General features: G+C 42.4%; 2 protein-coding genes across 8 annotated transcripts; both read left to right on the top strand.

The window, feature by feature from the left end:
- Positions 1-913: 913 nt before the first annotated feature.
- LOC124031395 (6-phosphofructo-2-kinase/fructose-2,6-bisphosphatase 2-like) lies at positions 914-11,376 on the top strand. Of its 7 annotated transcripts, XM_046342579.1 has the most exons (17): positions 914-1,343; positions 1,870-1,997; positions 2,695-2,820; positions 3,176-3,272; positions 5,299-5,365; positions 5,464-5,538; positions 5,729-5,785; positions 5,937-6,061; positions 6,752-6,959; positions 7,283-7,429; positions 7,658-7,762; positions 7,858-7,987; positions 8,074-8,136; positions 8,293-8,357; positions 8,865-9,020; positions 9,637-9,659; positions 10,311-11,376. In XM_046342579.1, the coding sequence occupies exons 2-17, from the start codon at positions 1,910-1,912 to the stop codon at positions 10,375-10,377; spliced, it is 1,599 nt and encodes a 532-aa protein (XP_046198535.1). In that variant the 5' UTR covers positions 914-1,343; positions 1,870-1,909; the 3' UTR covers positions 10,378-11,376. The 7 variants fall into 7 exon arrangements, 5 of the variants coding, with proteins under 5 accessions (XP_046198535.1, XP_046198534.1, XP_046198533.1 ...); XR_006838118.1 differs by having other exon boundaries at positions 924-1,343; positions 8,865-9,659; XM_046342580.1 differs by lacking the exon at positions 9,637-9,659 and having other exon boundaries at positions 960-1,343.
- Positions 11,377-16,166: 4,790 nt separating this feature from the next.
- Positions 16,167-21,052, top strand: LOC124020357 (ubiquitin thioesterase OTU1-like). The gene is given in 4 exon segments (XM_046335670.1): positions 16,167-16,283; positions 17,077-17,300; positions 17,422-17,512; positions 17,514-21,052. Coding segments are annotated over 3 exon segments (909 nt in total). The 5' UTR covers positions 16,167-16,283; positions 17,077-17,092; the 3' UTR covers positions 18,124-21,052.
- Positions 21,053-25,888: the final 4,836 nt, after the last annotated feature.

Genomic DNA, 25,888 nt, shown 5'->3' with positions numbered 1-25,888 from the left:
AATACATTAGTAAACCTGCTACAATCATTCAGTAAAGTTAGTGTATAGTCAGTAAGCAGTTACACCGGCGGCCTCTGGTGGCCGTACATTAATAAAACCAAAAGCTTACCTTGACTTGGTAGAGTTCCAGTGTTGTGTTGGATAGACATAGCCAGCTAGCTAACATAGCATCCCGCTGTTTGAGCAGAGTGTTTGCGTAACCAAACTAGCCAGCTGCCTTTGCTAGCTAAATAAGTGAAAGTGAATTTTTTTTACTCACTTTCTCTCTCTTGCTAAGAAATGCATTTGTTGAAAACTGTTCAACTACTGTCTTCTCTCTTTGAGTCAACTACTCACCACATTTTATGCACTGCAGGGCTAGCTAGCTGTAGCTTATGCGTTCACTACTAGATTCATTCTCTGATCCTTTGATTGGGTGGACATGTCAGTTCATGCTGCAAGAGCTCTGATAGGTTGGAGGATGTCCTCCAGAACCTGTCATAATTACTGTGTAAGTCTATGGAAGGGGGTGAGAACCAAGAGCCTACTAGGTGTTGTATTGAAGTCAATGTACCAAGAAGAGGTTGGAAGCTAGCTGTTGGGGCTACTGTAGACCTTTATTGCAAAACAGTGTGTTTTAATCATTTATTTGGTGACATGAATATGTTTAGTATAGTTTTATCTAACTTTTTCAATGTTTTACAATTTTTATAAAATTCACTGAGGAGGATGGTCCTCCCCTTCCTCTGAGGAGCCTCCACTGTTCCTGCAGGAACTCCCCCCTCGAGCATCCCATGTTCTGCTAAGCAAATGCGCTAATAGTATAGTTTGATAAAGACCTTCAATAGGCTGGTGATTGTATTATTACTGCTGTCTGGTCAATGCATATAATCCGATGTTTACTGCCTATGCGCTTCAAAGGTCTGCATATTATGAAGATTACGGTAAGGAAATTGTGACTCAGGCACACCTCATGCTTTTCTGGTTTGGAAGGTGTAGTCAATAGTTACCACAGCCACAAAATCATAAACCCCGCCTATTTCTACAATGTATCTTAAAATGTCATTTAAAACCGAATGTTAACGACACTTCTAGTATTTTGCCTAACCCTATCTTTAAATTAAAACTAAAAAGCACATTTGTGTTTACATGAATTACAATATATTTGGACTGTGTGGCTGTGGTAATTAGTGGAAGAGCATCAACCGGGTCCGTGCCACCAACATACGAAGGACAGCATCGACCTCGACCAGACATTCGCCACGCAGGCTGTAGTGGGACAGAAACCTCGAGCCAAAGATCGCGTATCCGTCGTCAGATTAACCTTTTCAGTTCTAATTGCCTCATCGTCTCGCACATTGCAGGTAAATTGCAATAACTTTGGTGAGTGTATGTGTGCGAAACAACCAATAAGCCTATTATCAGTATTCCAGACAGACATTTTAAGACCCCGGCCCGAGACTACCATTGCACTACAGTAGTGTCGTCGCATAACGTGCTGCGGTAAATGGTTCCTTTAGCATCATTTAGTGATGTCCGTTTTTAGTGCGTGTGCTATTTTTGATGATAGCCTCAGATATGGCCGCCCAGTAGGCTACATACAGTGCAGTGGCTGTGAAGATCAGATGTCTCCCTCACTTTGCAGTGTTACTATGTTCTTGAAGGCTGTGGGCAGAATATAAAAGTAGCCTATATTACAGCAATATGTCAAGTCGTATACCATTACTTTGTCATATATTTGAAAGTTAATATCGAACTCATATTACTTAATGTATTTAAGTGCTTTTACATTTTATACCAGTACATGAACTTTAATTTAATTGAATATTGTTCAGATCTTTTAATAAATCAACCTTCTGTTTCTGATTGTCTGGGGTGATGCTCTTCTAGAGCCTTTGGAAACCTGGCTCAACAAGGACACAACTTCACCATGTCAGAAACCATTCAGAGAAAGACTGGCTTGGCCAACTCTGCTGAAGCCAAGAAAACAGAGCTCCGAATTAATGAGAAGAAATGCTGTAAGTACTGATAAGTCTCCCATAGAAAAATCTTCAATGCAGGAGAGCTGTGCACAGGCAGGGTCATGAGCAGGACGGGCATCAATTCCTCTGCAGTCTGCGTGATTGCCTCAGGTTGTTTTGACTGGCACAGAATGAGTCTGCAGGTGTTGTTTTGGCTTTATCTCTGAAAACTGTCCCTATGTCTGACATGCAACACATGTAGCTGATGCACACATTCTCAAGGAAATGAGTTTGAAAGAAATACAAGTGCATCAATAATATTGTGAAAGATTAGTCTTCCTTTGGCATATTTTGGACAAATTATTCATTCTCTTTCCACATCATATTTGTATAATGCATATTATAGTGAAATATGATCATAAATAGCCCATATTCTGAACAGTATTCCTGTTGTGTCCGTAATTGATATGAGAATAGCAAACTATGGCTTGCCAGTGCACTTTGATCTATCCCTTTTCATCTGAGTATACAGTACATGGGAAATCAAGGACAATAAATGAATCCAGTGATGTTTGATCACACAAACCAGCCACTTTGATAGTTCAATTGTTTTGCCTTATCTACTGTATCTCATTTCATTGTCAGGGATGTGTATAATTTTGTAGGTATACTGTATTGACAGTATACAGTAGTATCTGATTTAGTCCAATGTGAATACACTATATTATGTATGTCTGTCTGTCTTTTTGTTCAGCATGGGCATCCTACATGACAAACTCTCCCACAGTGATTGTAATGATCGGCCTACCTGCCAGGGGAAAGACCTACATGTCTAAGAAACTGACACGGTACCTCAACTGGATAGGGGTGCCAACCAAAGGTGAGTGGGGGAAGAGCCTCTCTACAACGTTACTTTTGAAGACATTAGACATGTCCATTTAAGTCTTCCATTATGACAGCCTATTGACTATTAACCCTCTGGTTTTTGAGAGATCTTTAAATAAGCACATGACTCAACTTTAAATCACAAGTGTATTGTGGCCTACGAAGTAAGGTACTTTCATTAGTTAGGCAACTGTCAAGTTTTAAAGCTCCTGAGAACTGAGACGCCCCATGTTGAAAAGGATCCTACTTTAAACCCGTCCCATTTCTATGAAAGGAGACAGTAGACCATGTAGACACTGATAAAAGCTAGTCATAACTCTATTGTTGATGCCATTTTGTTCGTTTTGTAGTGTTTAACTTGGGTGTCTACCGCCGAGAGGCCGTCAAAGCTTACAAGTCCTACGACTTCTTCAGGCACGACAACAAGGAAGCCATGGAAATAAGGAAGTAAGTTACATTTGTTTTGTTCATATGCATGAGTCATACTGAAAAAGCAGTCAGAACTGCGTTGTACACCTTAGTTCACATATGAGAGCCAAAGTTTTGTATAAATTGACAAATGTTAGGAAGACAATCATTAATCAAGTATTGTGTCTCTATCAGCATGGTCAGATCTGAGTCAATCTCATTACTCCAGCAGTACACCAGGTTCTCTCATGCTTGATTTCACACATTTACTTTGCAGCGTTGGGTGCTGCGTCAATGGCTAATGTGTTTCTGAATCAACACGCTGTCTGCTGTGCAAGCAGTTATTCAGTGTACAAAATACTCATATTCTATTAACAGAATACAGTGCACTCAAAGTATTCAGACCCCTTCCTTTTTTCCACAATTTGTTATTTACTCATTTACAGCCTTATTCTAAAATTGATTTGAGGAAAACATGTATTCAATGTATCAAATACCACATAAAACAAAGCAAAAACACGTTTTTAGATTTGTTTTCTGCAAATGTATTACAAATAAAAACAAAAATACCTTATTTACATAAGTATTCAGACCCTTTGCTATGAGACTTGAAATTGAGCTCAGATGCATCTTTTTCCATTGATTATTCTTGAGATGTTTCTACAACTTGATTGGAGTCCACAAGGGGGGAAATTCAATTGATTGGACATGATTTGGAAAGGCACACACCTGTCCATATAAGGTCCCACAGTTGACAGTGCATGTCAAAGCAAAGACCAAGCCATGAGGTCATAGGAGTTGCCCGTAGAGCTCAGAGACAGGATTGTGTATAGGCACATATCCAGGGAAGGGTAAGGGAAAGATGAACGGCACAAAGCACAGAGAGATCCTTGAAAACCTTCTCCAGAGCGCACAGGACCTCAGACTGTGGCGAATGTTCACCTTCTAACAGGACAACGACGCTAAACGCACAGCCAATACAACGCAGGAGGTGCTTCGGGACACGTCTCATTGTCTTTGAGTGGCCCAGCAGAGCCCGGACTTGTACCCAATCGAAACATCTCTGGACAGACCTGAAAATAGCTGTGCAGCGACGCTCCCCAGCCAACCTGACAAAGCTTGAGAGGATATGCAGAGAAGAATGGGAGAAACTCCCCAAATACAGCTGTGCCAAGCTTGTAGCGTCATACCCAAGAATATTTGAGGCTGTAATCGCTGCCAAAGGTCCTTCAACAAAGTACTGAGTAATTGTGATGTTTTTTTTATTTATACATTTGCAAACATTTCTAAAAACCTGTTTTCCCTTTGTCATTATGGGGTATTGTGTGTAGATGAGGGGGGGGGACCAATTCAATCCATTTTAGAATAAGGCTGTAACAAAATGTGGAAAAGGTCAAGGGGTCTGAATACTTTCCGAATGGTGTGTGTGTGTGTGTGTGTGTGTGTGTGTGTGTGTGTGTGTGTGTGTGTGTGTGTGTGTGTGTGTGTGTGTGTGTGTGTGTGTGTGTGTGTGTGTGTGTGTGTGTGTGTGTGTGTGTGTGTGTGTGTGTGTGTGCAGGATTCAAACTGAAATTTGCTTTGTTTTTCCTAGTAATTTGTGATGGATTACTATTTTCCAACTAGCTGAACGTTTTCTAAGCAAGCACAAAAATGTATCCAGTATAATCACTGAATGAGGATGGCATCCAAATAGGCTCAGAAGGTGAATGTAGTTGTCTGTGTAGAGAATAGCCCTTTATGGACCTGTAAACAGCTTTACTGTTCTTGACATCACAGAATGTTGATCTAAAATATACTGCTGCTGCTGTCACTCTTCTGCTCGTATGAGCCTTGCAAAATGTTGAATCGGTATGTTCTGTCACTGTTCCGTCAGTGTTACTATACAGAAGAAAGATGGGCATACGGTAGATCACTCTGGTCTTCTGGCCCGCTTCCCTTACAAGCAAACACGAAATGAGCAAATAAATGATACAGGGGCCGTTAAGATAAAGTATAGTAGTTTGGATTGCATACCTGCCCCCTTTGCTGCAGACAGCTGTAACTGTATTTCCCTCCTCTCCCACAGACAGTGTGCCCTGGTAGCCCTGGAGGATGTGAAGGGATATCTAACTGAAGAAGGTGGACAAATCGCTGTACGGCATTTGCTCTCTCATTTGGGTTCTTTTTTTGTCTGCTCAATATATTTGACATTTATCCACCAGTTTTGTGATGTTTGCTTTGCTTTGATTAGGTATTTGATGCAACAAACACAACAAGGGAGAGGAGAGACCTCATTCTTGATTTTGGGAAAAAGCATGCATTCAAGGTAACGTGCAATGTGCTAAATTGCCAAATATAGTTTTGTGTTTGAATTGTATCTCCATATAACATTACTGTATTATGGACCGGCATTTAATATTGAGATGAATCGGATAGTTTGTGGTCATGGGACTCTGCATCCAGCCCTGTGGTGAGACAGTATGTTGTTGTAGTCTGAGCTATTTTCTTTCCAACAGGTGTTCTTTGTGGAGTCAGTGTGTGACGACCCAGAAGTCATTGCTGCTAATATTCTGGTATGTTCCGATGTGAGATTGTAATGCTTTACTATGACCCCACGCCACGGTCAAAACTATAACCTATTTATACACTGACCATATCCCTGCTATGTGACTGACGACTTTCATTGTTTCTTTGCCCACATTCTAATGTGTTATCTCTATACAGGAAGTGAAGGTATCCAGTCCAGACTACCCAGAGAGGCACAGAGAGAGAGTGATGGATGACTTTCTCAAACGCATAGAGTGCTATAAGGTTACATACCAACCTTTGGATCCCGATGATTATGACAAGTAAGAATGACCAAAGCATATTGTCTATCTCAGTGTTTTGCATTTGAATAGGAGTTTGCCAGGGGGGCTCCGTAGCCTTTTTTGGTTGGGGGGCCCCCCACCTCGTGGCAACAAAATATAGCGGCTCCCCCTCTTGATGGTGGAGAGATAAATGTACTATTTAAAGTTAATTTCCTACAATTCTACCCATTTTGCCTTGGGTGGAGATAATTGTTTGCAATTGTAGTCCTGAGTCCTTGAAGTAGTGGTTCCCCTTCCTCTGCAAGGGCTTTTGTGGAGCGATGGGTAATGATGCTTCGTGGGTGACTGTGGTCTGTGTGCAGAGGGTCCCTGGTTCGAGCCCGGGTATGGGCGATGGGACGGACGTAAAGTTATACTGTTACATCTACATGAGTGACGTAAGAGAGAAACTGCTGATGCATAACCAGTTTTATATATTTCACCTGGTGTTTTTCTATCATTTCTCTCAGTTGAAACCACAACTGAGTTGTTTTATTTTTTTGAGTCGGGGCCCCGTAGCGGCCGCTTGCCTCAATTAGAGGCAAGAACTGTTCATACGGATCATTTGTTATTCCTAGTAGGCGTTAACAGTAATTCTCTAGAATTCCTGTAAATTTGCTGCAACAGTTCAGATGTAAGCCGCCAGGTGGATACAGAACACAGACAATTGTGTTACTGTGTATCCCGTAGGGACCTATCCTTCATCAAGGTGGAGAATGTGGGCCGGCGCTTCCTGGTGAACCGGGTGCAGGACTACATCCAGAGTAAGATAGTGTACTACCTCATGAACATCCAAGTACACTCTCACTCCCTCTACCTGTGCCGGCATGGAGAGAGCAATCACAACATGGAGGGCCGTATCGGAGGTGACTCGGAGCTCTCCCCAGGAGGAAAACAGGTATGTGTCCTGTCTGACATAACGGTTAGGCCCGCTCTGGAGAACAGTCAGCATGACACTGACCCCTGTATTTGAGTCAGTGGACCCTACCAGTTTCTATTTCGATTTAGTTACAGCTAATGGAAAATACTAATTAAAGCTCCTGTACTTTGAATTTGAGTAAACACTGGTAATCTGATCATGTAATTATGATGTACTCTTAGTTAATAGCATGTTTACGACCATGTACAGTAAATCGTACCCTGATGGATGGGCTTGTTATTGAAACTAATCTCTCTTCACTAGTTTTACTGTATCTTTCTCATTTGCCCCCTCTGGTCCAGTTTGCTTATGCCTTGCACAGCTTCATTGAGGAGCACAAACTGTCTGACTTGAAGGTATGGACTAGCCAGCTGAGACGCACCATCCAGACTGCTGAGGAGCTGATTGTGCCCTACGAACAGTGGAAGGTCCTCAATGAGATTGATGCTGTCAGTGCTGACTTCACCTCTGATCTCTCACTTATCACTGGTCTAACATAATTAATACCATGGGGGTTTAATTTAGGTAGACACCTTTTGTGATGAAAACGAACTTGTTCTGTGATAAAGGACTTGTAATATTCCATATTTGTATAATAATAATGAATGATTTATCATTACCTGTCAACTCAACTGACAAGGCACATTTTCCAGAGTTTTCTCTTTCCTGTCTGTTAGGGTGTGTGTGAGGAGATGACCTATGATATGATCCAGAAATCCTTCCCAGAGGAGTTTGCCCTGAGGGACCAGGACAAGTACCACTACCGCTACCCAGGGGGAGAGGTAAAGTCCTACCCTCTTACCACTTTTCTGGGGCCCTGTTCCTGCCAGGGTGAGGAATCACTAAGGCTCAGTGTGTCCCCTCTCCCTCCCTGTAGTCCTACCAGGACCTGGTGCAGCGGTTAGAGCCTGTCATCATGGAGCTAGAGAGACAGGGCAACGTGCTGGTTATCTGTCACCAGGCTGTCATGCGCTGCCTGCTGGCCTACTTCTTGGATAAGAGTGCAGGTGGGTGAGCACACACCGCACAGTACACTTTTACTGACAGTTTCACAAACACCAGAGGTAGTGACACTTTATTTTGTCTTTCATAGATGACCTGCCCTACCTGAAATGTCCACTGCACACAGTGCTCAAACTCACTCCTGTTGCGTATGGTAAGTCTTTGTGTTCATTAGACTAAATGCTGAACAAATTGTTCTGACAATTATTTTATGCATGTTCACATCTGAGTTCCTGTTCCTCTATCACCACGTGTCGTTTGTATTGCAATTAGGAACGGGTCACATCAATTTCTCTGCAACTTTCCCCAGGCTGTAAAGTGGAAATGTTTTATCTTAATGTGAAGGCAGTGAACACACATCGCGACCGACCACTTGTGAGTAACATTGCACGTTATCCTCAGTGGCAAGGCTCTGCTCTGTTCTGCTCACATATCACATGCTTCACTGAACATCTTTTTGGTTATTTTTCCTCTTTAACCAAACTAGCTCAAGCTACAGTATGTCTGGTTAAATGAGTAGTTAGTGTGACTTTATATTTAACTTGGAGGCAGTTATAACTGATCATATTTCCCTGATTGCAAACACCACCACCAATGCTCTGGTCCCCTTTAATAACTGACTTGTATTGATTGGTATACAACACAGTGTGGTGCAAGGGACAACAGTCTTTGCACCATAACCTTTGCCCCCTGAAGTTGCTTTTAGATTGTCTTTTTTTTGCAGAATCACCTTTTTCTTGTCTAATAGCATTTTCTTTTTCTTGTGTGTGTGTGTGGTGGTTGGTCAAGGAAAACTATCGTTTGATTGCTGTGTTTTGGGGAATTGTCCCAGTAACGTTGGGTGTGCTTTAATGCACCTGGTGTTTCCCCATCTCCAACCAGGATAATGTCCCGAGGGACCCAGCTCCCATGCTGCTCCGACGGAATAGTTATACCCCCCTGTCCAGTCTCGACCAGTTCAAGCGGCCCAGGCTCTACAGTGCCGGCAACCGGCCCTGGCTCCCTGAGATGCCGGAGGGGATGCTGCAGCAAAGCCAAGTTAGTGTCAAAAATTGGCACCCACCTAATGAATCACTCTTAATTCAACTCGGTCACCTCCCTCTTCCCACCTGCCACCCTCACCCCAAGCCAATCCCTCTTTATCCTTAGCATCCCCTCACCCTTAAATCCCTTTGATAATCCAGACATGTTGTGGTCTTGTTGGTGGCTTCTCTTTATATTATGTCTGTTTCTCCTCCAACATCAGCTGTTTGTCTTGCATGGTCTCCCCTTGTCTTCATAGGCTGTATGTCTCCAGCTTGAATATGCATAGCACTATTCCTATCCCAAGCAAGCTGCACCTCTTATACTCATTTAGGTCTTCTGAATATCATTCCAGAAGATACACAGTTAAAACGTCTTCCAGTAAGCAGGTGTTAAATCCAGCTGGTGATCCTAGGAGAAGCATGCTCTGTACAACAATTAGCTTCAGAGCTCAATACCACACAAGGGCAGTAAATATAGACATGTTGATGTTTTGAGATGCATATTCAACGTTTCTTGTTGTGGTGCAAGTGTGTTGGTTCAATTTGGTTTGTTGTGAGTTCAGTACTATAGCTAGTCCCCCCATTTGTGTCTCTTCCTTTTGTCCCTTCCTGTCTGTCTGTCATTACAGCCTCGTATAGGAAGCTGTTTTCTGTGAGTATTTTAGATATATTCCTGCAGAAGGTTTCTGTTTAAGCAATAGGGCCCAAGGGGGTGTGGTATATGGCCAATATACCACAGTTACGGGCTGTTCTTAAGTACGACGCAACGTAGAGTGCCTGGATATATCACTTAGCCATATATCACAAACCCCAGAGGTGCCTTATTGCTATTATAAACTGGGTAGCAACATAATTATAACAGTAGACAAGTCATTTTGCTTCTACGCATGGTATATTGTCTGATATACCACAGCTTTTAGCCAATCAGCATTCAGGGTGCTAATTACCCAGTTTATAATTTCATTTATTCACATGAGACTAATCTCAAACAATGGATTATGTATCACCTTTAAATAATATTGGCATATAGTATGATGGGATGCTGTATCAAAATGTTCAGTTACTGATAGTACTAATAATTTTGTTCCCTCTTTGTAGTATAATGATGATGGTGTATCATGAGAGATTTTCCCTAGCAGAGATCTCTGTGCGTTGGTTTTTCTGAAGCAAATCTCTAGTAGTAATGGAAGACCTGTCTTTTCTTTTTAAGTCAATGATTAATCAGACTGCTCTGAAACGCCTTAAGATAGTGATAGAAAAGAGACCAGGAATATTATATGAGTCATGTCTGTTCTGTTTGAAGGACTCCCTGTGTGAAGGAGTCGACTATGACAGCCCAGAAACTAGTGGCTGTTTCCGCTTCTGAGTGACTACGAAGTCACCTTCATGTTCAGCTGGTGCCTCAGTTTCTCCCTGTGACCTGAAGCTCATCATCATCCCCTCCTCCATTGCTCTGCATGCCAAACCTCTGGAACAACTGGTGGAATACTGTAACCAAAAAAAAGCAGTTGTAGAAACATCTCACGGATGATCATTGGAAACAGGATGCACCTGAGCTCAATTTCGATTCTCATAGCAAAGGGTCTGAATACTTATGTAAATAAGGTGTTTCAACCTGTTTTCGCTTTGTCATTATGGGGTATTGTGTGTAGATTGCTGAGGATTATTTATTTATTTAATTCATTTTAGAATAAGGCTGTAACGTAACAAAATGTGGGAAAAAATCTAGTGGGCTGAATAATTTCCCAAGGCACTGTGGGGGCGGCAGGGTAGCCTAGTGGTTAGAGCGTTGGACTAGTAACCGGAAGGTTGTGAGTTCAAACCCCCGAGCTGACAAGGTACGAATCTGTCGTTCTGCCCCTGAACAGGCAGTTAACCCACTGTGCCCAGGCCGTCATTGAAAATAAGAATGTGTTCTTAACTGACTTTCCAGGTTAAATAAAGGTAAAATTAAATAAAAGTTCTTTTAAAATATATATATTATATATAATTTTAGATTAGAAGTTAGTCCAGTGCTCTTTAAAAATTAAATGATTGTATACTGAAATGGTCACATTTCTTAATGTTGCAAGTTATTTCCTGTGCCTTTTGGGGCATGCTGCATAATAAATATGTGTATAATCATACAGATGAAGGTTCCAAATAAATGTCAAGAGGTGTGACTATATATTTGATAGTTTTCCAAGGATAGCCTGCTCTGCTCAAGAATGTACTGTATTCAATACACGGCTGTGTGAATTTTAACATGCCAAATGTTGCCTGTTGATATGGACTTCATTGCATCAATCAGCTAGTTTAGCATTGTTGAATTGTATTTAAGATGTTTCTCCAGTAATTGTATTAAAGAATCAATGAAGATAGAAAACAGATGTAATTGTTCTCTCCTTTTTGTGTGTGAGTTTTGGGGAAGGAGGTATCAGGTTTCAAGTTCATTCCCTACTCTTTGTAGGGCTCAAGATAACTATCAAGCACTACACACAAAACTCATGTCATGTCACTTCAAATACATTATCAGAATATTAACTATGAGGCTTTAGTATTTCACTGTACTTTGTATTTGACAGATGTATGTACTTGACATACAGACTGTACAGACAGTGAGTCACGTGGCCATGGCTTGCTGTATAAAGCAGGCAGACAGGCATCGGGGCATACAGTTACTTTTCGATCAAACTTTAGAATGTTCAAAATTATTGACCTAGGCAATTTTGAGTGTCGGTGCCAGGCGTCCAGGTTCCAGTATCTCAGAAACGACTGGCCTGCTGTGCTTTTCACGCATGACAGTGTCTAGGGTTTGCCGAGAATGTGACAAACAAAAAACATCCAGTCGGCAGCAGTCCTGTGGGTGAAAACGGCTTGATGAGAGAGGTCGAAGAAGAACGCTAACAGCGGGCTGCAAATAGGCAAATAACATCTCAGTACAACAGTGCTTTGCAGAATGGAATCTCAGAATGCACAACTCGTTGGTCCATCTCACAGATGGGCTATTGCAGCAAATCAAATAACATTTTATTTGTCACATGCGCCGAGTACAACAGGTGTAGTTTAATGGTAGACCTTACCGTTAAATGCTTACTTACAAGCCCTTAACCAACAACGTAGTTCAAGAAATAGACTTAAGAAAATATTTAATAAATAAACTAAAGTCCAAAATTAAAAAGTAACAAAGTTACATAACAATAATGAGGCTATATAAATGGGGTACCGGTACCGAGTCAATGTGTGTGGGTACAGGTTCGTCGAGGTAATTTGTAAAGTGACTATGCATATATAATAAACAGCGAGTAGCAGCAGTGTAATAACAAAGGGGGTGGGGGTCAATGTAAATAGTCTGGGTGGCTATTTGATTAATTGTTCAGCAGTCTTATGGCTTGGGGGTAGAAGCTGTGACACTTTTGGTCCAAGACTTGGCACTACTGTACCACTTGCCGTGCGGTATCAGAGAGAACAGTCTATGACTTGGGTGACTGGAGTCATTGACAATTTTTGGGGGATTTCCTCTGACACCTCCAGGTCTATAGGTCCTGAATGTCAGGAAGCTTGGCCCCAGGATGTACTGGGAGATACGCACTACCCTCTGTAGCACCTTACGGTCAGATGCCGAGCAGTTGCCATACCAGGCGTGATGCAACCGGTCAGGATGGTTCATCTGTTTCAAACATGTTGGTATTACAGACTCGGTCAGGGAGAGGTTGAAAATTTAATTGAAGACATTTGGCAGTTGGTCCGTGCATGCTTTGAGTACACGTCGTGGTAATCCGTCTGGACCCGCGGCTTTGTGAATGTTTACCTGTTTAAAGGTCTTGCTCACATCGGCTACAGAGAATGTGATCACTCAGTCGTCCGGAACAGTTGGTGCTCTCATGCATGCTTTACTGTTTCTTGCCTTGAAGCTAGCATGAAAGGCATTTAGCTCGTCTGGTAGGCTCGCTTCACTGGGCAGCTCGTGGCTCAGTTTCCCTTTGTAGTCCGTAAAAATGTTCAAGCCCTGCCACATCCAACAAGTGTCAGAGCCGGTGTAGTAGAATTCAATCTTAGTCCTGTATTGACACTTTGCTTGTTTGATGGTTCGTCTGCGGTCATAGCGAGATTTCTAATAAGCGTTCGGATTAGTGTCCCGCTCCTTGAAAGCGGCAGCTCTAGCCTTTAGCTCGGTGCGGATTTACCTGTAATCCATGATGACCAGTCCTATCAGCTAAAAACAAGAAGTAGATCCAGTGGGCACGCAATCGAGGAGTGGAAAAACATTGCCTGGTCCGACCAATCCTGGTTCATGATGCATAACACTGATGGCAGAGTCAGGATTTGTCTTAAACAGCAGGAGCCCATGGCCCCATCCTGCCTAGTGTCAATGGTACAGGCTGTGGTGATGGTCTAATGGTATGTAGAATGTTTTCCTGGCACATGTTAGGTCTCTTGATACTATTTGTGCAACATTACTATTCCTTGAAAAACTCAGGCAGTTCTGGAGGCGAAGGGGGTTCCGACCTGGTACTAGATGGGTGTACCTAATAAACTGTCACAGTTAATGTCACAGTTTATGTCTATGTCACTGTTAATATTTATTTTTAAAAGAGACTTGGTATCATAGCTGGATCCATCCACAATTTCCACAATGGAAACAAGTCTCTGACTTTGAAGTGATATCCCTGTCACGTTTTAGAAATGTTAAACTGTGTGAATACTTTTTTTCTCACTAATTGGTCTTATGATGAATCAGATCAACTCTGAAAAATTGAAAAGATCTGATATGACTGTTCAAATGACTAATTAGTGGAACAAATATCAGAATTGGTCTGCCTGTGTTATCGCAGCCTGTGTGTTCTCAATGTCAACACAACTAAAGAGCTGATCGTGGACTTCAGGAGACAACAGAGAGAGCACGCCCCCAATGGGGCTGCAGTGGAGAAGATGAAACTTTCCTCAGCGTACGAATCACTAACAATCTGAAATGGAACAGAGTCTTATCAACCGCAAGAGGCTGAAGAAATTTGGCTTGGTCCCTAGACCCTCACTTGCTTCTACAGGACCACCATTGAGAGCATTCTGTGAGGCTGTATCACCGCCTGATATGGCAACTGCACTGTCCGCAACAGCAGGGCTCTCCAGAGGGTGGTGCGGTCTGCCCAACGCATCCCCGGGGGCACACTGCATGCTCTCCAGGACATCTACAACACCTGGTGTCACAGAAAGGCCAAGAAGATCATCAAGGGCCTCAGCCACCCAAGCCACAGCCTGTTTACCCCGCTACCATTTAGAAGGCGGGGTCAGTACGGATGCATCAAAGCTGGGACTGAGAGACTGAAAAACAGCTTCCATCTCAAGGACATCAGACTGTTAAATTGTTACCACTAGCCGGCCTCCCCCCAGTATCATGCCCTGAACTTTAGTCACTGTCACTAGCCAGCTACCACCCAGTTACTCAACCCTGCACCTTCGAAGCTGCTGCCCTATGAACAAAGTCATAGAATACTTTAATAATGGAACACTGGTGACTTTAGTAATGTCTACATGCTGTTTTACCCACTTAATATGTACTGTATGTACTGAATATTCAGATTTCTAGTCGAGGCCTATCCTATTTAACTATTGCTGTATACTATTCTACTCTACGTATTCTTCAGATATACTACATATTCTATCCATATACTGTCTATAATGTCTATAAATCCCATCATATACTGTGTATATATACAGTACCAGTCAAAAGTTTGGACACATCTACTAATTCAAGTTTTTTTAAAACTATTTTGTACATTGTAGAATAATAGTGAAGACATCAAAACTATGAAATAACACATGGAATCATTTAGTAACCAAAAACGTGTTAAACAAATCCAAATATAATTTATATTTGAGATTCTTTAAAGTAGCCAGCCTTTTCCTTAATGACAGCTTCACACACTCTTGGCATTCTCTCAACCAGCTTCACCTGGAATGCTTTCCCAACAGTCTTGAAGGAGTTCCCACATATGCTGAGTACTTGTTGGCTGCCTTACCTTCACTCTGCGGTTCAACTCATCCCAAACCATCTCAAATGGGTTGAGGTCAGGTGATTGTGGAGGCCAGGTCATCTGATACAGCACTCCATCACTCTCTTTATTGGTCAAATAGCCCTTACAGAGCCTGGAGGTGTTTTGGATCATCATCCTGTTGAAAAACAAATGATAGTCCCACTAAGTGCAAACCAGATGGGATGGCGTATTGCTGCAGAATGCTGTGGTAGCCATGCTGGTTAAGTGTGCCTTGAATTCTAATTAAATCACAGACCGTGTAACCAGCAAAGCACCCCCACACCATCACAACTAATTCTCCATGATTTACAGTGGGAACTACACATGCGGAGATCATCTGTTCATCTACTCTGCGTCTCACAAAGACATGGTGGTTGGAACCAAAAATCTCAAATTTGGACTCATCAGACCAAAGGAAAGATTTCCACCAGTTTAATTGGTGGAAGTCTATTGATTGTGTTTCTTGGCCCAAGTAAGTCTCTTCTTATTATTGGTGTCCTTTAGTATTTTTTTTTGCAGAAATTTCGACCATGAAGACCTGATTCACGCAGTCTCGTCTGAACAGTTGATGTTGAGATGTGTCTGTTACTTGAACTCTGTGAAGCATTTATTTGGGCTGCAATCTGAGGTGCAGTTGAACTAATGAACTTATCCTCTGCAGCAGAGGTAACTCTGGGTTTTACTTTCCTGTGGCGGTCCTCATGAGAACCAGTTTCATCATATCGCTTGATGGTTTTTGCGACTGCAATTGAAGAAACTTTCAAAGTTCTTGAAATGTTTCCGTATTGACTGACCTTCTTAAAGTAATGACGGACTGTAATTTCTCTTTGCTTATTTGAGCTGTTCTTGCCATAATATGGACTTGGTATTTTACCAAATAGGGCTATCTTCTGTATACCACCATTACCTTCTATATTTCTTAATTCCATTATTTTACTTTTTAGATTTGTGTGTATTGTTGTGTGCTGTTAGATATGACTACACTGTTGGAGCTAGGAGCACAAGCATGTCCCTACTTCCGCAACAACATCTACTAAATACTGTATGTATGTGTATGCGTCCAATAGGATTTGATTTGATTTTTAATTGATAATAAAATGAATCAATCATCTCTTCATGCCAAAAGAAAACAAGCTTGTGTATACGTCATATTTGTGTAGAGAAACAACGTTACGAACGACGCAGTTGTGACGTTGTACACATTAGAGACTGTCATTGGATATTGATTGTTCGCGCCGCCGCAGGGTAACACTTTTCATCAGGTAAGCAACTAAATAAAGGTCCAATTATTAATTAAACAGGTTCATTACGTAGCATTGGTATCTATGTAGCTAGTTATGTAAAGCAAGGCTGTAGTGTAAAGTACCATATTTATATATTTCTTAATTCCATTAGTTTACTTTTAGATATGTGTGTATTGTTGTGAGTTGTAGATACTTCACTGTTGAAGCTAGGAACACAAGCATTTCGCTACACCCGCAATAACATCTGATAAATATATGTGACCAATACAATTTGATTTGAACAGTTTAGCCAGCTAGCTTAGTAACGTTAGCTGTTTATGGTAGCTAGTTGTCAAGCTAGCTAGCTAACTACCAATCAGTTCATCAATGATATTGCTCATTCATAAATATCTGTGCTTGTGTGTAGCTAGACAGTTTGAGTTTACCATTTTAATTGAAGCCAGATAGCCAGCTCGTCTAGTATTGTAGCTAGCAGAAGAAGAAGGTGTCCATAACATGCTAGCTAGCTATCTTGCTAACTGGTGACTGCTGCTAAAACAGAAATACTCTTGGGAGTGGCAGGACAAAGAAATTGTTGCAGTCAGTTGTTTTGCTCTCACTGCTGTGATCAGCAGTTTAGCCACTTGTTTAGCTCCACCAAAGTTTCATCAGCATGGTGTGATCTGAAACAAATAACTTTTTCATTAGAAATGTAAGTACGTCTAGCTTTAAGGTTCCTTGGCCTGAATAAACTAGCATACACTTCACAGGCTTGTAGGTGGCTAACAACTGAAGATGATCCCTTGTTGAATGGTGTTTTTTCCTCCCACAGTTTAAGGACCCCCAGGATGTTGCGTCTGCGTTGTAAGACCAAAAATGGGAGCCACATAATGCAGGGCCTGACCCACCAGTCCAGTGTGCAGGAGCTGAAGAGCAAGGTAGAGGAGCTGACTGGTATTCCCTGTGATGTACAGAAGCTCATGGTTGGCTACCCTCCCTCCAGCTTGGACCTCCGAAACGGAGATGCTCACCTAAGGGACTACCCTATCAAATCAGGTAGGCTATGGTGTCTCTTCTTACTTGAATAAATCAAATGTTACTTTCACACAGCTGGATAGACTTCACCCTGCTATGTTATGGCTGCATTTGATTTTTTTAAATGACACATTTGTTGCAGGAGACACTCTCATTGTTGAGGAGGAGAAGAACAAGATGAAGACCCAGACCACAAATTCAGCTGTAACCAAGGGACCCCGTCTGGAGTTTCCCCCCGGTGCTGGCCAGACGGGTCGTTCCAGCAGACAACTCCTGCCTGTTCACCAGTGTCTCCTACGTGGTAGAGGGAGGGGTATACGACCCAGCTTGTGCCCCCGAGATGCGAGGTCTCATCACCCAGATTGTGTCCAGCAACCCCATGGCTTACTCTGAGGCGGTGTTGGGAAAGACCAACGAGGAGTACTGCACCTGGATCAGACGTGACGACACCTGGGGTGGAGCCATCGAGGTGTCCATCCTGTCTAAGTTCCACCAATGTGAGATCTGTGTAGTGGACACGCAGACTGTGCGTGTGGATCGATTTGGTGAGGACGCTGGCTACCACAAACGCGTGCTGCTCATCTACGACGGCATCCACTACGACCCACTGCAAAAGGAGACGCCCGGCTCCGACGCTCCACCCCAGACCATCTTCTCCACCACAGACGACATCATCCTGGCCCAGGCCCTGGAGCTGGCGGATGAGGCGCGAAGGAAGCGGCAGTTTACGGACGTCAACCGCTTTGCCCTGCGCTGCCTGGTGTGTCAGACAGGCCTAGTAGGACAGAAGGAGGCCCGGGAACATGCCAAGGAGACAGGCCATGCCAACTTTGGAGAGGTGTGAGTCAGAGCACTTCCTCACAACCACCACAAACCCCCATATCTTACAACGCTGTGTGTCTGTATGATCCTCTACCTCACTTGATCCAGCATCAGACACTGTGTTCAGTCTTACCTGTTCAGTATTACAACTACAGCTGTCAGCTCACAGGCTACTTTACTGCAAGGTTATGAGCTCATGAAAAATATTCTGTACAATTGTTTTGGGGACATTTTTAGTCTCACCCAATACACAGTGGGTGATTGTTCGTTGAAGTGTTGTTGCTCAGCAATGTAGCATGTGTTCAGTTTGTCGACACTAATGGAGCAGAAAGCTTTCTTAACAGAACTGGAGATGCCTGAAAATGCCTTACTTTGACAGTTGACTTGTGGCATAAAAGGTTAAGTATGGCTAGACTCTTCAGTACTACCACAGAAATCAGAAATCTTTTTCTGGGGCCATTGTGGCATGATACACGTTTGGTTTTACACATCAATAACAATATTAATTTAAAAGGTTTTGTTTGTAGATGCCTCACCAGTACAGTAACGGCAAAACATTACATTTAAGTCATTTAGCAGACGCTCTTATCCAGAGCGACTTACAAATTGGTGCATTCACCTTATGACATCAAATATAAACCCAGTTACTTGGTAGAAAAGGTGTTCTTTCATTGTTTTACAGTGGCAATGACTTTAATATTAGATAATAGCGGAGTTTAGCTAGATTCCTTATAGGTCAATACAACCCTAAATTCTTCAATGGTGCTGTGACATGCTTATTTTCCAAATGTAGGCTATTGCTGAATTAGTTCTTTTATACAGTGTGAGGTGTCTGCATCTTGGTGTGAAACATAAATATTTAATGCAATTATTATTATGCCATGGCACTCTGCCATTAAAAGGCCTTGGCATTACCTATAGTGAGATTGGTTTTTCTTAATTTTTTTGTGTATTTTATATGGTGTAATTCTTTTTAATGATCATAACATTTGAATTGTTGTATTTTGGAGCTTTTAATCTTGAAATTGATAGATGAATAGACTTTATGATGTATAATGTAAATCTAAGGGATGAATCTTCTTACATTTGCAGTTCAGGTAATGTCTACACAATGTGCTTTGCATCTCAACATTCACTTCATGATCGTGTTTTTTGCTTTTATCCCCCATTACCCTCACTCATATTGTTGGACTATTGTGACGACCACCAAGTGTTGTCATGTTGAACTATGTATGTTAAATCTAAATGCATGTCAGAGGAAGACTGTGACTCTTTATTATACTTTCACCAATGAAAGCCACCACGGCCTTGCTCTTGCCTGGAAACCCGATGTTGAATTGCATTGAATTCCAGGTTGGGCAGAAATGACTGTTTTAATCAGGAATGTTTCTTCCCACGACCTCTACCAGCCAGAATGTTGAATAAAATTATATTTTTACATACTTTACTGGTTGTCCATGCGGTTGGTCCTTTTGGCGGCAGCAATGTGAGGCTATATTCCACAGTAAAGTATAATTACATAAACTTTTCAAAGCACTGGTAGTGGGTTCAGATTTCTATCACCTGAAGCATGCGCACAAAATAAAAATGCATGTACAAGATGCATGCATACTTGCCAAGCTCATGCATGTGTTTACATGGTTCTGTGCATGCTTCAGGTGATAGATATCTGAACTCACTACCAGTGCTTTGAAAAGCTTATGTAATAATACAGTCCTGTGGATATATATTGTCTCACATTCCTACCACCAAAGAACAAATCGCACCGACAACCGGTAAAGTACGTTAAAATATCATTTTATTCAACATTCTGGCTTGTAGTTGTCGTGACAGGAAACTTTCCTGATTCAAATGCTCATTTTTGCCCGATGTAGAATTCATTGCAATTCAATGTTGGGTTTCTTGGCAACCCTTGCTATTGAAACGGAGTGTAGAAGACGTTGATATAGATAATTGAACCCTTTAAACATTAATTCTGACTTTTCTTCAAGTGGTTGGTAGTGTTACTGGCAAAAAGATTCATCCCATTATTTTTGTTGGCAGAGACCAGTGTAATGGTGAAATGCTGGTGATTTTTTATTTTTTTTTCCCCATCAGACTACTAATACAGTCTAAAAGCTCTCACACATCTGTTCCCATTTTCTAAACAAAATGTTAAAAAATTAGCTTTTGTCAGCTGGTCATAAACAGATACCAAAGTATCCCTTTCAGAAAACTTGTGACTTGTAATTTATAGAAAATGTATCAGCACTAGAAATCTTGTCTTACAATGAAATACTCTGGGTCAGGGCCGTGTAGCCTATACTGCCCTACAAAGGCAAAATGCAGTAACTACGAAGTTGGTCAAAAATCTTTGATCTATTGTAATGGCCAGGTATGTTTTCTGATTAATGTGGTATTTCGTTTCCTGACACAAGAACAAGTCAATTGATCAGAATATATAATGGTGTATCAGAAATTGCTGTGTCTAGACAGAAAAAGTCTGAAGACAGATTTTGCAGTAAGAAAAATACATTGTTTCTGCATTTTTCCTTTGTAGGGCAGTATATGTTGCCTGTTCTTGCTGGGACTTTCCAACGCCTTTGACATGTAAGAGGTATGGGTCTGGGGCATGGTTTTAGTGCAGAGCTCTCCAACCCTGTTCCAGGAGAGCTACCTTCTTGTAGGTTTTCACTCCAACCCCAGTTGTAGCTCACCTGATTCAGTTTATCAACCAGCTAATTATGAAAATCAGATTAGGTATGGAGTGAAATCCTACAGGACAGTAAGTAGCTCTCCATGAACAGGGTTGGAGAGCCCTGTTCTATTGGGTGTTGATGTGACTAAAATATGACTTCTCCCACGTTCCATTACATGGATGTTCAAGGACACTTTCAATGAATGTTGCACACAAAGCACTACAGAGAAACTGGGTTTACTTGATTTTTCACAATAAAAGTCACCATTTAGGAGATTATTTGAGTGAATGTGTTTTTGTATTTGGTTTCAGATTCTAATGTGCTTTGAGCCCCGCAAATTGATACCATGTTGTCAACCAATGAATGATCTCTCTTAGCAATAGTACCGCTGCCATTCACTGTTAACCTTTTGCGATGTAGGCTACTCTGTTCTAACAGTGTATGAGGATCTCTGTTAGGCTTTAGTTTCATGTTTAAAGCATATCTCTCTGATGGGAGAATGTAATGTGGAGCTATATGACAGTAACCCGAGACACCATCAGTAACTGAATACAGTAATGCATATATATGTTTTCCTTATGATAAACTGCACAATACAGATGGGATTTATTTGCAGGATGTCAGCAAAAAGGCCTAGCCTAGGCCACCTCTAGTGGGCGTTTGATATCGGGAACTAGTGGCTGCCTAGGGAACAAAAATGGTAATGCTATTGTAGTATACTTTTTTTTTTAAATGGCACAATTTAGGGCTCTATTCACTCAAAATTGAAGCGTCACAGATTCTGCGATATAAATTTAAAGGTAATTTCAAATTGAGCCAACATATGCCGTGTTTACCGTGAATACTGTCTCTGCTAAAGCTGAAACATTGCCTTTAAATGTCAATCACGTAAAGCTGAATTTCTGCAATGCGGATTGAATAGAGCCCTAAATCTTGCTCAATTTAGTTAGTAGACTAACTTTATAATTATACAGTATAATATAAATGCAACAATTTCAATGATTTTCATATAAGGAAATCAGTCAATTCAAAAAAATTATATGGATTTGGGACTATAGGTTCACGTGACTGGGCAGGGGCGTAAACCTGGGAAGGCATAGGCCCACCCACTGGGGAACCAGGCCCAGAATTGAGTTCTTCCCCACAAAAAGGCTTCATTACAGACAGAAATAGTCCTCTTTTTCATCAGCTGTACAGGTGGCTGGTCTCAGACGATCCTGCAGGTGACGAAGCCGGATGTGGAGGTCCTGGGCTGGCATGGTTACACGTGGTCTGCGGTTGTGAGGCTGGTCGGACGTACTGCCAAATTCTCTAAAGTGATGTTGGAGGTGGCTTATGGTAGAGAAATTAACATTCAATTATCTGGCAATAGCTCTGGTAGACATTCCTGCAGTCAGCATTCCAATTGCACGCTCCCTCAACCTGAGACATGTGGCATTGTGTTGTGTCACAAAACTGCACATTTTAGAGTGGCCTTTTATTGTCCTAAGCACAAGGTGCACCTATGTAATGCTGTTTAATCAACTTCTTGATATGCCACACCTGTCAGGTGGAATGATTATCTTGGCAAAGGAGAAAGGCTGACTAACAGGGATGTAAACAAATGTGTACACACCATTTGAGAGAAATAATATTTTTGTGCCTGTGGAACATTTTGGGGATATTTTATTTCAGCTCATGAAACATGGGAGCAGGGTTCAGTGACCAAAAGCAGCTATAATTAATCCCAATCCTGCAAACAGGATTAAATCAATTGAATCATTGCCAATTCGCTGGATTAGACATGTTATTTTAAAAGAACCTTCAACCTCCAATAATAGGATTGGAAACCTGTGCATGACTACAGTGACACACATCTACACTCATTTTCAAACAGGTATTCTGTGAATATAAGACATTAGTGGTAGGCATTATTTTAAATACTGTAACAAAATTGCTTACTGCTTCCAGGATCAAGGTTAGCAGCCCTAAAACATGTAGTACACCCAGTGACGGAAGAGAAAGTGATGCACCCCACTCGCTGTTCAATTAATGTCAATGGGCTTCTCCGTCATTGCAGGCGACTGCCTACTGACTGATCTACAAATCAACTTCCATCATCAATAATGTTAGGGTTGCGTCAATTCGAATCTGGTATCAGGATAAGTATGACACTGAGTCACCGATTGTATACTATGTATTTTTTATTAGCTAAGCAATAAGTGGTAAATGCAATTTTCGTATATACGGGCTCTCTGTTCCACCTCGCAGGGCAAACAGAGAACTATATATAGTATATAAATATACTCTTGACAGAAATAGTTCCTGCTTCCGAGCCGGCCTGTCAGAGTAGAGACTGGGCGTGGTTTAGACTCACCCAGCCTATCGTTGATTGTTGGCGCAGAGCTGGTCCCGGCCTCCGGGCGCTCCAGTTGATAGATGTAACTGTTGCTGTGAAGAATATGCGCTCATGCTTGATACCGTTATCTCGCACCTGGCTCCTGTTATCTAACAAAATACAGTTTGTTCTCGCAACGCTACGTTCTGAATGTGCCTCCCCCCAACTCATTGCACAGTTCCTGTCTTGATGTTATTCTTTATTTTTCCATCATGAGACAGGCCCATGGCCCTGAAACTGTTAACAATGTTTCAAGTCAGCTATGTTGCATAACACATACATACATACATACATCCACACAAGCCAACGGCAGATAATATTCAATCACATATATGGTAACGGGTTATAGTGCATAACACAGAATCCTCATAATCCCCCTTTTTACACCCCTGTGTGGTGTAACCACACCATCCGATATACTAGCTGATGAACCCAGGAACTTTAAACCTTTATTTTGTGAATATATGAAGTGATGCACATCCCTTTGTTCATTAACATATATATATAAAAACTGGAGTTTTTGATTCCCCCTTTTGACACCCACAAGGGTATCACTCATTTCATGAAAATAGCATTTCATGAAAATAATACAAAGTTTATTATTAATAAAACATTTTTTTATTTTTTTACAGAAGAAATGAAAAATCAACCAAGAAAAATAGAAAGTGATATGCTTTTGTCTCCCATCCTCCCCTGAAAGCTTGATTCAGTATCAGCATCTCCAACTGGAGCATCAAGCAAAGGCATCATGCCTGAAGCCTTCACCACATCTGTAACAGACTTCTTAAAAACACAGTATGATGCAAGCAGCACAACACATCAATAATAAAAATACAAGAATTAGGGTCAGAAATGCAGTAACCACCATACCAGTGTACTTACCAAACCAGGCCAAGAGAACAGACTCCTCCACCCCCGCCATGGTCCTCATCTCAGCAGATAGTGCATCAAGCCCACTAAGGGCCTTAGATATACTACCATCAGGACTGGTGTTATTAGGAATAAACGTGCAACATTGTTCACCGAACATCTTACAGACACCCCCCTTACTGGCAAGAAGCATATCCAAAGCAAGTCTATTCTGTCTGGCAACCCTAGATGTGGCCTCCAGCTATTCAGACATACCAGTGAGTGCATCACGAGAGTAATTCACAAAACGCTGTTGATTATATATATTATATTATATATTATATCTCCTCCCTCCTGAATCCTCCTCCCCCCCCCCTCCTCCCTCTCTGCAGATGACTTCGTCAACCATTTTGAAAAGAAGGTCGACGACATCCGATCCTCGTTTGCTAAGTCAAACGACACCGCTGGTTCTGCTCACACTGCCCTACCCTGTGCTCTGACCTCTTTCTCCCCTCTCTCTCCAGATGAAATCTCGCGTCTTGTGACGGCCGGCCGCCCAACAACCTGCCCGCTCGACCCTATCCCCTCCTCTCTTCTCCAGACCATTTCCGGAGACCTTCTCCCTTACCTCACCTCACTCATCAACTTATCCCTGACCGCTGGCTACATCCCTTCGGTCTTCAAGAGAGCGAGAGTTGCACCCCTTCTGAAAAAACCTACACTCGATCCCTCCGATGTCAACAACTACAGACCAGTATCCCTTCTTTCTTTTCTCTCCAAAACTCTTGAACGTGCCATCCTTGGTCAGCTCTCCCGCTATCTCTCTCAGAATGACCTTCTTGATCCAAATCAGTCAGGTTTCAAGACTAGTCATTCAACTGAGACTGCTCTTCTCTGTATCACGGAGGCGCTCCGCACCGCTAAAGCTAACTCTCTCTCTCCTCTGCTCTCATCCTTCTAGACCTATCGGCTGCCTTCGATACTGTGAACCATCAGATCCTCCTCTCCACCCTCTCCGAGTTGGGCATCTCCGGCGCGGCCCACGCTTGGATTGCGTCCTACCTGACAGGTCGCTCCTACCAGGTGGCGTGGCGAGAATCTGTCTCCTCACCACGCGCTCTCACCACTGGTGTCCCCCAGGGCTCTGTTCTAGGCCCTCTCCTATTCTCGCTATACACCAAGTCACTTGGCTCTGTCATAACCTCACATGGTCTCTCCTATCATTGCTATGCAGACGACACACAATTAATCTTCTCCTTTCCCCTTCTGATGACCAGGTGGCGAATCGCATCTCTGCATGTCTGGCAGACATATCAGTGTGGATGACGGATCACCACCTCAAGCTGAACTTCGGCAAGACGGAGCTGCTCTTCCTCCCGGGGAAGGACTGCCCGTTCCATGATCTCGCCATCACGGTTGACAACTCCATTGTGTCCTCCTCCCAGAGCGCTAAGAACCTTGGCGTGATCCTGGACAACACCCTGTCGTTCTCAACTAACATCAAGGCGGTGGCCCGTTCCTGTAGGTTCATGCTCTACAACATCCGCAGAGTACGACCCTGCCTCACACAGGAAGCGGCGCAGGTCCTAATCCAGGCACTTGTCATCTCCCGTCTGGATTACTGCAACTCGCTGTTGGCTGGGCTCCCTGCCTGTGCCATTAAACCCCTACAACTCATCCAGAACGCCGCAGCCCGTCTAGTGTTCAAGTTCTCTCACGTCACCCGCTCCTCCGCTCTCTCCACTGGCTTCCAGTTGAAGCTCGCATCCGCTACAAGACCATGGTGCTTGCCTACGGAGCTGTGAGGGGAACGGCACCTCAGTACCTCCAGGCTCTGATCAGGCCCTACACCCAAATAAGGGCACTGCGTTCATCCACCTCTG

The sequence above is a fragment of the Oncorhynchus gorbuscha genome, linkage group LG03, assembly GCF_021184085.1.
Source record: "Oncorhynchus gorbuscha isolate QuinsamMale2020 ecotype Even-year linkage group LG03, OgorEven_v1.0, whole genome shotgun sequence".
NCBI classification, from domain to species: Eukaryota; Metazoa; Chordata; class Actinopteri; order Salmoniformes; family Salmonidae; genus Oncorhynchus; species Oncorhynchus gorbuscha.
Note: the sequence above shows the minus strand (reverse complement) of the source record. Positions and strands in the feature narration are given on the sequence as shown.